At 43.4% G+C, this 13,919-nt stretch overlaps 1 protein-coding gene across 1 annotated transcript in view; it reads left to right on the top strand.

The window, feature by feature from the left end:
- Nucleotides 1-13,919, top strand: part of MYH15 (myosin heavy chain 15) — a 173,044-nt gene that overhangs the window by 117,645 nt on the left and 41,480 nt on the right. The window contains exons 30-32 of the mRNA XM_066241634.1: nucleotides 2,400-2,596; nucleotides 6,805-7,154; nucleotides 10,437-10,561. Coding sequence (XP_066097731.1) covers nucleotides 2,400-2,596; nucleotides 6,805-7,154; nucleotides 10,437-10,561 — 672 coding nt within the window. The remainder of the gene's footprint in view (nucleotides 1-2,399; nucleotides 2,597-6,804; nucleotides 7,155-10,436; nucleotides 10,562-13,919) is intronic.

Below are 13,919 nucleotides of genomic sequence, written 5' to 3'. Positions count from 1 at the left end.
TTATGCTAGATACTTCTCTTGTGCTATCTCAATTTTCCTACAAGTCATGTAAAGCCGGTAGAATTATATCTTTACACATGAAGAAACCAAACTCTGAGATGACAAATAACTTGTCCAAGGTCATAGAGTTAGTAGTAGACTGTGAAGGAGTGCACGCAGGTAGTGAAACGACTTGATTTATACTTTAGAACATCGTTCTGGCTGCCTTCCCAGTGCCTTACAATTGGCCTACAAGGCCCCCTTGCTCTGGTTCCAGCCTCCTCCTGCGATCTTACCTCACACATCTGCTTCTCTCATTTACTCCACTGCACTCACGCTGGCTCCTCTCTGCCTCTTAAACGGCCACCATCATTCCTGCCCCAGGACTTTTGTAGCTGCTCTTCCCATTGCTTGAAGGCCCTTCTCCAAGGTCTTTGGAGATGATGAGAAGAAGTTAACTATTCCAGAGTGTGTTAGTCTCTTTTATCGTCTTACTCCTGTTAGCTCTATCATTTATTAATTTGTTTACATGTTTGCTTTCTGTATCCTCTCACTCCTTTTTGGCTCCTCATGACAACGACTTTGTCCTTGTCCCATTTACTACTGAAACACTAATGCCTGGAGCAGCTGCTTAATTAATAAAGATTAAATAAGAAGAAGGATCCCTTATTTGAGGCCAAGTTTACCAGGTTCCAAACCCTGCACACTCCTCAGGGTCACCGTATTCTGTTGCTCCTCATTCACCATCCAAGGGTTTCTGCCTTTTGAACTGCTGCCCCAGCACTGGAGCTCAGAGGGAGGGAGTCAGAGTAAGTCCATGCGCAGGCTCGTTAAGAGGAACATCTGGAACTCCAGCAGCCTTCTGTCTCACTCAGACACAGTCTCCATTGGTTTTTATAGCCAGATGTAATGGGGACTTCTCTTCCTGGCACTGGAACCCTGGGCTAGGAGGCCTGATGTGAGCCTTGCTCCTCAGGCAGACCTCTATAGCCGGGATATCCCTCCTGCTTTTTATTCACTACAGATGGGCGTGGGGCCAGCCCATTCTGCATCTCTGCTCCTCCTGCCATTCTTGATGTTGCTTCTTCTTTAATTCCCTAGCTATAGGACTTCCATTCAGCCAGGTTTCAGGCAGTTCTGAATGGTAGTTGTTCTATAAATTTAAATCAATATTAATTAAAATTTAATAAAATTAAAATTCAGGCCTGACCAGGCGGTGGTGCAGTGGATAGAGCGTCGGACTGGGATGCGAAAGGACCCAGGTTCGAGACCCCGAGGTTGCCAGTTTGAGCGTGGGCTCATCTGGTTTGAGCAAAAAGTTCACCAGCTTGGACCCAAGGTCACTGGCTCGAGCAGGGGGGTTACTCGGTCTGCTGAAGGCCCACGGTCATGGCACATATGAGAAAGCAATGAATGAACAACTATGGTGTCGCAACGAAAAACTGATGATTGATGCTTCTCATCTCTCTCCATTCCTGTCTGTCTGTCCCTGTCTATCCCTCTGTCCCTCTCTGTCCCTACAAAAAAATAAAAAATAAAAAATTAAAATTCAGTTTTAGCCACACATTGTCCTGAGTACATGTGGAATGTTTAGCAGCTCTATGTAGCTAGCGGTTGCTACATTGGACAGTGTACACATAGAATATTTCCTCACTACAGAAGGTTCTCTTGGATAGCGCAGTTTAAAGGGATGAGATATTTTGTCAGAGAGTTACTGATGAAATAAAGATTTTGATTTCCTCATCAATGGTATGAAAAGTCTAGACTAAATCTCAGCGGTCCTTTCTAGTCCAAATAAGATCTGAAACTTATATATTGCTAAATGTAAATCTTATTGCCTAAGTCAGTGGTCGGCAAACTCATTAGTCAACAGAGCCAAGTATCAACAGTACGATTGAAATTTCTTTTGAGAGCCACATTTTTAAACTTAAACTATATAGGTAGGTACATTGTTATTAACTTAATTAGGACTGACCGACACCCCTGCGCGGACCTGTGCACCCGCATGCGGTATTTTGTGGAAGAGCCACACCCAAGGGGCCAAAGAGCCGCATGTGGCTCGCGAGCCGTGGTTTGCCGACCACTGGCCTCAGTGATAATGCATATTCTCCTTGCTACCTTTGCAGTCTCCACTATTTCCAGAACAGCGGGCCTGTCTCCTGTTGAAGCCCACATAGTCAGGCTGGCATTTCCCTAAATAGAGCCCTCTTTCCTGTCTTAACCGCTGCAATTAGATACTCTACTCTTTCTCTTCTTGTCCCAAATTCTCTATCTGGTATATTATCTTACTAGGTTCAGGTTCAGCTTGGATTTGTGGCAGGTTGTTATTAACCTTATCTTAAAAAAATGATGTCACCTCCAAGGCTTTTGTTGTTAATGGTGGTGTTGTCTTTCTGCCGTGTGTATTGTGTCCCATGTAGTCACAGAGTGCCTTAGCCCAGTCCCTGCGGTCAGCGAGGCATGACTGCGACCTTCTACGAGAGCAATATGAAGAAGAACAGGAGGCTAAGTCTGAGCTGCTCCGGGCTCTCTCCAAAGGCAACGCTGAAACGGTGCAGTGGAGAATGAAGTACGAAGGTGACGTCATCCAGAGAACTGAAGACTTGGAGGATGCCAAGTGAGTAGAACAGGGTGACCCTGAACCTAGAGTTAGTTACATAGATGAGCATGAGGATAGGGCCTGATGCATAAACAAGCCCAAGACCAATGCTGAAAAAGCCACCACTGGCAAGAAATACATGCTCTAGAGGGGCTAAAAAAATTAAAATTATACCCCTGGGCTGTGGTGGTGCAGTGGATAAAGTATTGACCTGGAATGCTGTAGTTGCAGGTTCAAAACCTCGGGCTTGCTTGATCAAGGCACATATGAGAAGCAACTATGAGTTGATTCTTCCTGCTTCTCCTTCCACCCCCCCTTTCTCTCTCTTTCTCTCCTCTTTCTAAAATCAATAATCTTTAAAAAAAATGTCACTTGAAATGATAAGACTAAAAAGAGGTCCTGGGGAAAGAAAGGAGGCTCTTCCTAAGGGCACAAGGAAAATCTTCATAGAAGATGTGGCTTTGAGCTATAGTTTGAAAATGGGGTAGCACTTAAAAGCCTATATTTCATTTGGAGCACCAGAGTAATTGAGTTCATATTTGTACAGGTCTCCATACATTAAAGTCATTGTGTTGCTGGCTGACAACTGTAGATTACAAACTGGTCTGTGGAGATGGACAGGGGGAGTGGGAAACATATTAGGATCTGTCATAATGCCTTATGGGATCAAGTTTTCTTTGAAAAGAAATCACCCTCAGGCCACCTCTAGGGTTAGAATATTAGTTTTATAGCCAACACTACATAATGGCTTTAGAAGTTCTTCTCAGGAACTACAGAAATTTGGGGTCCGAATGAATCAAGACTTGGTACCACGGTATAGTACTGAAGCGTTTTGCTAAGAAATCGAGAGACTATATCTTTGAGAGAACATGTCAAACAACCCCGGCTTATAACCAATAATGGTTTACTCAAAAGAATGTGTCCCTGGCTTGGTAGCTTGGCAAAAATCCAGGGCAGATTAATACATTTCTTTTTAGCTTCAACCAAAAATGTTGTTTTTCAGTCCTTCACCTAAATCTTTGAGATAAAATTGCTGTGCAGTTGTTGAACAGATGCTGTGATCTGTCCCAGAACAGGTACCAAGCGATCCATCTCTGTATCCACAGTAACTTAAAAAGGGCTTTGGGATGACAGATACTAAAAATACCTGTGATAGGTATTTTGCAGAATCTGGACCACAGAAATGTGGGGCTTTCAACTCAAATGGCTCTTCATATCCAAAATACAGCATTTGCTTCTAAAGCAAGACTTTTTTTTCTTCTGAAATAAAGAATTTGAGTGAAAGTGTCTGTCAGTCATTCTGTTTGATGGCCTTTTCTGAGGGGTAGGGAAAAGGGAAAGTGTAAGACTACTTTATGACCATATAGATTTGTCAAAACTAACAAATTGTTCTTCTGTCATACATGACAACTAAAGAAAAATAATATAGTAATACCCCAAAACTATGTTTGCTTTAAACTTAGTTGAACATCGATTAAATAAAGCAGTCTCTGAATTATGCTTTGGTCACCTTGGGGAGATAAAGCCACAAAACAAGACAAAACAAAACAAAACTAGGATTCTATTTTTGTTGTTGTTGTTGGAAAATTGACAATCTGTCTCTTGATTTCCAGGCTTGGGTTCACGTGATATGCGAAGTGTAGTAGAATCTAGCTTGCCTGAGAGGCAGTTTACTGCTTCTAAATCTAAATGCCCCAACAATAGGAATTTGGTTTCTTAAGCTCCCACATCCCCATGTCTAATCTAGACAACTAAGTAGTTACTTCTGGTTGTCAAGTTGAACCAAGGGGTGTTCTGCTGCAACCCCTTCGTTCTGGGAAAACCAACAGAGTTAAATTCCTGTTTTCTGTTACCAATTGAGCATTTCTAATGTAATTTAAAAACACATAATTATTTAATTTGACTCTTGTTTTAGGTGGGGTTAAACATTCTCTCTCTTCAGCTTTTTTTTTTTTTTTTTGAGATGTAATGTCCTCTAACATTGTGTAAACTTGAGATATACAATGTTAAGACTTGATACATGGACGTATTGCAAAATGTTGACCCTACATGATTACCATTGGTGGTTGTTATTGTTGTTATGGTGAGAACATTAAGCTCTACTCTCACGGCAACTTTCTGGTACACAGCACCGTTTTGTTAACTATGGGCATTATGTAGCACATCAGAATCTCCTCTTAAGAGTGAAGAAAAATGGAGCAAAGACATGAAGTGACCATGTTTACAAAGCCGGTAAGAAAAGAGAAGTTGTTAGTGTTAGAACATTAAAGCTCTACTCTCACGGCAACTTTCCGGTACACAGCACCGTTTTGTTAACTATGGGCATTATGTAGCACATCAGAATCTCCTCTTAAGAGTGAAGAAAAATGGAGCAAAGACATGAAGTGACCGTGTTTACAAAGCCGGTAAGAAAAGAGAAGTTGTTAGTGTCCAGCTCCTTCCTGGATGTTTGAGCACAGACTGGTTTTTGTAGGATTCCACCAAAAAAGAGGCTTTGTGACCACATTACTGTGTTGTGCTAGTTGTGTGGCACATGTGAATTCCTGAGGACCATTCCCTTTTTAATTACAGTGGATGAGAGAAGGCTTTGGTACTTACAGTATTTTTCATCTAAGAAGCATGATGACTGAGGAAGAATGGGACTGCCAGTGGCCCTGCAGGAGATGTGAGCAAGAGAACACATTGTGTTAGAAAGCAAAGCACTGTACTGGGGGTGGGGGGGGTGTGGAAGAGGCGCTTTAATACACCCCTTCATCTCAGCAGATGCAGATGGGGGCTCCGGTGCCCCAGAAGAGCAGTGGGACCTGTTAAATGAGCTTAACAGTGTGATGGATTTGGGTGTATAAATCTGGGCAGAGCTGAAGTGGTGAGAGCCAACATATGTTCTGTGGAAGCAACATAGCCATGGAGCTCTTAGAAACTAGATATGCCTAAGGGTTTTTTCAGTTGAATTTGTTGGGGTGACACTGGGCACAGGGTTCAGGCGCACAATTCCACAACACGTCATCCGTCCACCGCACTGTGAATTCGCCACCCCAAGTCAAGTCTCCCGCCATCCCCATCCATCCCCACACGGTCTCCTGACCCCCTCCACCCCCACCGGCACTGGCTCCCTGCAGTCACTACACTGTGTTCATTAGTTTTTTCCTCTCTCTTTCCCCCTTCTTTGCTCAATATTTTCACCCCCCCCCTCAGGCTGCCCCCCACCAAAAGCTGCCTGCCAGCTTGCTCTCTGTAAGTCTGTGTCCATTTTGCTTGTTAGTTCATTTTGTTCATTAGAGTCCACATATAAGTGAGATCATAGGGTACTTGTCTTTCTCTGACTGGCTTATTTCACTTAGAATAATGCTCTCCAGGTCCATCTCAAAGGGTAAGATTTCATTATTTTTTTATGGTCAAGTTGTATTCCATTGTGTTAATGTACCATAGCTTTTTTTATCTGCTCACCTACTGATGGACACTTGGGCTGCTTCCAGATCTCGGCTATTGTAAATAATGCTGCAATGGACACAGGGGTGCAAATTAGTGTTTTGGATTTCTTTATATAAATTCCCAGAACTGGAATCATTGGGTCAAAAGGCAGTTCCATTTTAAATATTTTGAGCAATCTCCATACTTTATTCCACAGTGGCTGCACCAGTCTGCATTCCCACCGGCAGTGCAGGAGGGTTCCCTTTTCTCCACACCCTCGCCAGCACTTGTTGTTTGTTGACTTATTGACGATAGTCATCTGCCAGGTGTGAGGTGGTATCTCTTTGTGGTTTTAATTGGCATTTCTCTGATGACTAGTGACATTTGGCATCTTATCATATGCCTATTGGCCATCTATAGGTCCTCTTTCGAGAAGTTCTAGTCAGGTCTTTGCCCATTTTTTAGTTGGGTTGTATGTTTTTTTGGTATTGAGTTTTATAAGTTCCTTAAAGTCTATATGCTTTATTGCATTTCTCAGAGTTAGGGTGAGCAAAAACTTAAAAGGATTTAGAGGGCCTCAGTTCCAAGGCCAGGATGGAAAGTGGGGGGGATGAAGGACACACGACCACGGGAGAGGATGAGGGTCAGCAGACCCCTGGGTTCTGTAAACACAGGGAGGTCATTTTCAGACGCAGCTGATTTTGCTTCATATTAATCCACCTTCAGGGGCCATCCTATTTCCTCCCCAAGCACGATCTTTAATCAAGCTCTTGAGGATGGTGGCTTCACTTGCCTTTCGGGTCTCCTTTTGTCAGGAAGAAGCTGGCAGTTCAGTTGCAGGAGGCCACTGAAGCCATGGGCGTGGCCAGTGCCAGAAACGCGTCCCTGGAGAGGGCCAGGCACAGACTGCAGCTGGAGCTCGGGGACGCCCTGTCGGACCTGGGGAAGGCCCGCTCCGCAGCCGCGGCGCTGGACCAGAGGCAGCGGCACTGGGACACGTGCCGGGACGACTGGAGGAGGAGGCACGAGGAGGCCCAGGCGATGCTGGGTGCCGCTCAGAACGAGGCCCGGGCCCTGGGCGCCGAGCTCCTCAAGCTCAGGCACGCCTATGAGGAGAGCACTGTGAGCCAGGAGACCCTGCGGAGCGAGAACAAGAACCTTCAAGGTACTCGGAGCCGGGCGTGGAGCCAGAGCAGGAGCAAGGCCCTGGGACAGCCGGGCGCAAGGGCAAGGCTGTCCCCGTGGGCAGACGCTTCACATGGGCATGGCCCCTCTCAGGTTTTAACTTGTCTATTTTTTTCATGCTTAAATAATTTTTGTTTTACTACAGATACTATTTTCATTCTAAAATAAGATTATTTTTGTTAATCATTGGCCTCAATTCTATTCTGTAAAGAAAGCCACAATTAAGAATTTCTTTATATCCATAGCCTTACCAAAATTTTCTATGCATATCCAGGCATGTATATTGTACTCAAATTACAAATTATTCTACACTTTTTTTTTCATATATCAGTATATTTTCTAATTTAACAAATATTTCCATAGCCCATACTATGTGTCAGGCACTGTTTTATATACGATTATTTATTGTTTAATTCTCAGAACAATCTCATTTTTAAAAATTTTTTATTAATTGTAATTTATTTTGTTTACATGGATTCAAGTGTCCCACTGAATATTAACTCCCTCACACCCACCCTGTGTCCCCCTTTATATTCCCTTAGGCCCCTCTCCCCACAGCACCCTCCCCCCTTCCCTCTAGGATTTGCTGTCCTGTTATTTGTATCTCTGTGTTATGTATATATAATTTCAATAATCCCTTCACCTTCTCTGATCCCATCCCCTCATCCCCCTTCCCTCTGACAGCTGTCCCTCTGGTCCCTGTGACCCCGCCTCTGCCTCTCTTCCGTTCCTCAGTTCACTTTGTTCATTGGATTCCTCAAATAAGTGAGGTCATATGATATTTTTCTCTCCTCCTGGCTTATTTCACTTAGCATAATAACCTCCAGGTCCATCCATATTGTCGCAAAAGGTAAGATTTCTTCTTTTTCATGGCCCCGTGGTATTCCATATGTATATGTACCACAGCTTTTTAATCCACTCGTCCACTGATGGACACTTGGGCTGTTTCCAGATCTAATTCTCAGAACAATCTTCGGTGTCAGTTTTTCTATCTGTAAAATGCAGATTAGATTGAGTCACATAAGGTTGAGAACTTGTTCAACTTCATAGTCGATACGTAGCAGATCTGAGGTGTTAGCCCAGCCAGCTTGACACTGGTTTGCACATGCTTACCTACTGGACTGCGCCACCTTCCCATGCGCCTGTGAACCTTTATGTGGAGACCGGTCATGTGATTATCAGTAGCTACACAGTGTTTTGTAAGCATGGCTAACACTTATTTAAGTAGACTGTATTCATACATCCCTGTACATATATTTGTAGACATGTAAAAATATATTAGTAGGATAGAGTCCTGGAAATGAAATTGCTGAATGAAAGAAATGAATTTTTCAATTTTGAGATAATGCCAGGCAGCCCTTGAAAGAGGCTACCAGTTTATGCCAGCAGCCACGTGATGTGCATCCAAACCCTGAGGTGCCCTGGGCACTGCTAGCTGATGCCAGCAGCCACGGTGATGTGCATCCAAACCCTGAGTTGTCCTGGGAGCAAGTTCACGACTTTTGGAGGCATGAATAGAACTTGTTTTCTATGTTGACCTGTATCCATGATCAGATCACTGACTGGACATAGAAGAGGGTTGGGAACAGTGGTTAGAAAACTTTAGCTGTATCCAAATCACCCGAGGTCTTGTTAAAACAGTTGGCTGGCCCCATCCTGACAGTTTTTGATTCATTAGGTCTATGAAGGGGTCTAATAATTTGTATTGCAAACAAGTTCCCAAGTGAGGCCTGTGCTGCTTGTCTGGGAATCACACTTGGTCTGGGTGGGCCTTATGCAGAAGCATGGGCGGAATTCTGTTTCCAAAGCTCTCTAGCCTGGCCTGTGGTGGCACGGTGGATAAAGTGTTGACCTGGAATGCTGTGGCTGCCGGTTCGAAACCCTGGGCTTGCCTGGTCAAGACACATATGGGAGTTGAGCTCCCTGCTCCTCTTCTTCATCTCCTTCTCCCCTCTCTAAGATGAATAAGTAAAATCTTGAAAACAACAACAAAAAAGATCTCCAAGTGATTTTAAGTTGTGGCCAATAGAGAACCAGTACCCTGAGTTTTCTCTTGGGAACACCTCTTCTGAAAAGAGTTTTTTTTTGTTTTTTGTTTTTTTCTTTACAGAGAGAGAGTCAGAGAGAGGGATAGATAGGGACAGACAGACATGAACAGAGAGAGACGAGAAGCATCAATCATCAGTTTTTCATTGTGACACCTTAGTTGTTCATTGACTGCTTTCTCATATGTGCCTTGACCGGGGACCTTCAGCAGACCGAGAAACCCTTTGCTCCAGCCAGCAACCTTGGGTCCAAGCTGGTGAGCTTTTGCTCAAACCAGATGAGTCCGTGCTCAAGCTGGTGACCTCAGGGTCTTGAACCTGGGTCTTCTGCATCCCAGTTTGACACTCTATTCACTGCGCCACCGCCTGGTCAGGCTGAAAAGAGTTTATCATAGAAGGACTTATTATTCGCATGAGAAGTGCTATCTAATGGGTTTGTTTTTGTAATTTAAAAAAATTCTTGTCACATCACACCCGGCCCGGGTCTCAGAACCAGAGGAGAGGCAAGCCCTTCAGCTCTTCCTGCTGCCCCTGGACTGTGGACAAGTCTCAAAGCCACGTGGCCCACCCCACACCTCTTAGGTACTTGAGGTTTTCCTTCAGGAAGAGGCAGAACTGACAATAACAGTAACAGGTGGTGGAGGTTCGGATGCCTTACTCTGTCAGAGGCTGGTGTTCATGCGAAGCTAGCCACAAACCCTCAAATGCTTCAGCTCCTTCAGATTTGTTGGTCTGTTTGGGCTCATTGCATTGGCTTCTGGCAGACAGTGACCCAGCTTACACTTCAGAAACCCATCCCAGTGTTGAGGGGCAGCTAACAAAACAGCAGCCGCTGGTGTTGACAGCACAGCACTTACACTGGAAATGTAAGGATTCCAGGTCTGAGCTCCGCCTCGCAGAATGTGGGGTGGCTCCAGCAAGCAGGACCACCTTATGGAGTTGCACAGGTGTTCAAAGCACAGGACTCTGGGAAGCACCATACTCACCAGTTGCTGTAGGCAACTTTCTGGCAGATGACAAAAATTATACCGAAGAAAGGATGCCTTTTTCAAATTCATACAAAGGTCCCTTCTGTGCCAGAGGTGGCCTTGCTATCAAGTTACCAAGGGTGCCATGTCTATAGTCCCAGCGGGCCTATGGGACCAGTCTGCTCTGCCTGATATAGCATGGGTCTGAGACTGGCTCCTTTCACTAACTTTGCTTTCTTCCCCTTTCAGAAGAGATTTCTAATCTGACAAATCAGCTGAGAGAAGGAAACGAGAAGTTAGCTGACATGGAAAATATCAAGAAACAGATTGAACAAGAGAAGACTGAAGTCCAGGGGGCGCTGGAGGAAGCAGAGGTATTACCTTCAAGGAGCAAAGGTTTCTTATCCTTGTGACAAAACAGAAGGTCTGCACTCCAGTACGAACAGCAATGCGGGGCACTCATTCACATGTGAACTGCACGCTAGGCACTCTGCCAAGTGCTTGATATCACCGAGGCTCAGAGAGCAGAATAAGCAATCGTGGATTCAAATTCCCTGAATGTACTGGGAATAGAAACCCAGAAACCATGTCTACCTTGTTCACCAATTTATCCCCAGTGCCTAGACCCTCACTACTCAGAATGGGCATCGCCAGGGAGCTTGTGGAAATGTAGACTTATCAGGCTTTTCCCTGGCTCTATTGAATCCATCTGCATTTTAACCAGACCCGTTGGTGGTTCACGTTACATTAACATTTGAGAAGCACTGGTCTAGAACATTGCCTTCTGTGTAGTGGAATTTCAATAACTATTTGTTGAAAGTGAATGAATAAATATCCTTCTACTTCCTCCTCTCTAAACAGTATCAGTCAAAACACTTTTTTCCCCCTCAAAAAAAACCTTTAATTTGTTTCTGAGAGCTCATTTTGTGTGGGTTGTTTAACAAGAAAGTTTTCAGTGGTATGGACTAAAAGTTCAGGAAAACTCTGTGATTTTATCCCTAGGTGTGACTGAAAGGACTACTCAGAAGACCTTTTGTCAAAGAGGGTGAACTGAAAAGGAAGTCATATTGTCACAGCCATTAAGTAGTTAATAAGCCCTGCAAAGCCTCTTTTCTCACAGCCCAATTTCCTTTTCTTGATCCACCCTCTGAATGAGCACCCAGTGGTATTAAAATGCAGTCCCACCCACTCACCCTCCAACATAGAAAACAAGTTTTAGAAGACACAGCAGGCAGTTTTAGGCAGGGGCCTTTTGGAAGTGTGACAATGGAAAATTAGACCCCAGAAGACTGCTTTGTGCCAAGCAGTGTCTGTTAAATTTATCTCACCAGTACATTTCTGTAACAAGCCTGCCAGACAGAAGCTGTGTTCATATTGCCCTTGCACAGAGAGTTGTCAAGTGGACAGCTCTTGACAAGTTCTTTTTTTTTTTTTTTTTTTTTTTTTTGCCTTTCTCTGCATAATTGTTTTTCCAAAGTCGCCCACATTTTGTATAGAGTCCTTTCTATTAGTAGTGTGGTGTGGCATTTACTGGCAAGATTGGTCCTTGCAAAACCGGTAAACTTCTTTTTCATTTATTTGTTCCCTTTGGTGGGTTCTCTGGGCATCCTAGCTTGGGACTTTCTAAAGCTATCACTTTAACCCAAAGAAGTAACTTCTATGGTAAAAACTTCAAGCACCATGACAATCCAATAAGAGGTATGATTGGTCAGGGGTAATTTTAGTCCTGTATAACATATAGACATCTTTGTGTATTAAAGTGACCAGCACTCACATCAAAGGTGAGACTCTTGTCATAGTGCGCATACCGTTTAGTGCCACTAGATGGCATTCTACTCTATTCACATTTTCTCAAGTGTTGTCTTCAGCCACGTCCATAAATACTTTATCAACTTGGACATGTATTTGTAAAATTGGCTTATTTATTTCCCTGGGTGAGCCTTTATGAGAAACTTTATCAGATTATTTTTGAAGTCACAAAACTCAAATTATCTCAGGGTCACCTTTTCCAGAGATTCACTTTCTCAGTGCGGTCTGGAGGATGAGAGGTGGCAGTTTCCCCTGAAGAAAGGAAGGGTACCATTCCCTACGAGGAAATTGCAACCCCAGCATTTGATTTTGATTTATTTTCTTTTATATTGAAGGTAGTGTTTAGAGAGCAGCAGCGAGACCTTAAGCCATATTAAAATTTCCAACATCTTTATTATTTTTGTTTTGAAATTGCTACTCAGTTTTACTTTTTAAATTTATTTTTATTTTTATTTTTTATAGAGACAGAGAGTGAGTGAGTCAGAGAGAGGGATAGACAGGGACAGACAGACAGGAATGGAGAGAGATGAGAAGCATCAATCATTAGTTTTTCATTGCACGTTGAGACACCTTAGTTGTTCATTGATTGCTTTCTCATATGTGCCTTGACCGTGGGCCTTCAGCAGACCGAGTAACCCCTTGTTGGAGCCAGTGACCTTGGGTTCAAGCTAGTGGGCTTTTGCTCAAACCAGATGAGCCTGTGCTCAAGCTGGCAACCTTGGGGTCTCGAACCTGGGTCCTCTGCATCCCAGTCCGACGCTCTATCCACTGCACCACCGCCTGGTCATTAGTTTTACTTTTTAATTTTGGTGGCATGTGCTAATCTTTCCTCAGGAGAGACTACTATAAAAATTACTCCTGCCCTCAGGACTGTCTGCCCATTGTTAACCGACCAATAGATTGTCACCACCCTTGATGCCCTTTATAAACATCCTCTTCAGTATCCTCCAAGCTCACCACTGTTATTACCTGGCACCCCTGTTTCTTCTTCTATATAACTTTTATTTTTAGATGAGATTTAAAAAATTTAATCAAACCTACATTTTGTTAATTAAATCACCTTTATAATAATCCATGGAGTAGTTGCTTTGTTTATCTTTGAATATTCAAAGGGACAGGGAATATCTCTATCTGTCAAAGTAATCCATTTGAAGTAGTATTAATAATTATGGTGATAATGGCTCACACTAAGTGTTATGTTTCAAATGCATCCTAAATGCCTTTATTGTTCATATGACAGTATTTGGGCACTATTCTCTTTCTTGCTCTCTGAATACTTTCAACATTTTCTATATCCCTTTGTGATATTCAGAATTAAAAGATTCCAGGTGGAATCTTTGTCCTAGCTTTATACTTCTATTGATTCATCCCAAAGATAGACAACATTAGAAAAAATCCAGAGTAATAAATTTAAAAGTTTAAATATAGTCACAGAAAAGATCAGAATTTTCTATTTTAAAAAGGCTTTAGAACTTTAGTTCTTGACCTACCCTAGGTGTTCTAGTTCTTGAAATGGCACCAGGTGTTAGAGCGGTGGAATCAGACTGGACCTCAGTTCAGCAACCTCGGTCCTTGCGTTCTGGCTAAGAAGGAATTCAGAGTCAAGAGTTGAGCTATAAAAGAAAGTCACAGAGGTAGAATAAGCGAGCTCTAGAAGGAATGGGCTCAGGAAACAAGTTATATGTAGAGGTAAAAGAAGGGCCCTTGGAGCTTAGAGAGAGGCGAAGAAAATTTCCTGGAGGGAAGGAGGTGGGGAAAAGAGAGGGCATGCTCCACAGAGAGAGCAGCACTGGGTCTTCCTCCTTGAGGATGTATAGCCCAGGGGAGGATCCCAATAGAATATTCATCAGCTTTCCCGGTGTGTCCTTTCAGAGTTGTGGTCTCTTCTAATTGGTCAGCACCAGGGCAGGAGGCCTTTAGTCA

This window comes from Saccopteryx bilineata, chromosome 8 (genome assembly GCF_036850765.1).
Source record: "Saccopteryx bilineata isolate mSacBil1 chromosome 8, mSacBil1_pri_phased_curated, whole genome shotgun sequence".
Taxonomy (NCBI): domain Eukaryota; kingdom Metazoa; phylum Chordata; class Mammalia; order Chiroptera; family Emballonuridae; genus Saccopteryx; species Saccopteryx bilineata.
The sequence above is the reverse complement of the archived record's forward strand: the minus strand, read 5'-3'. Positions and strand labels throughout refer to the sequence as shown.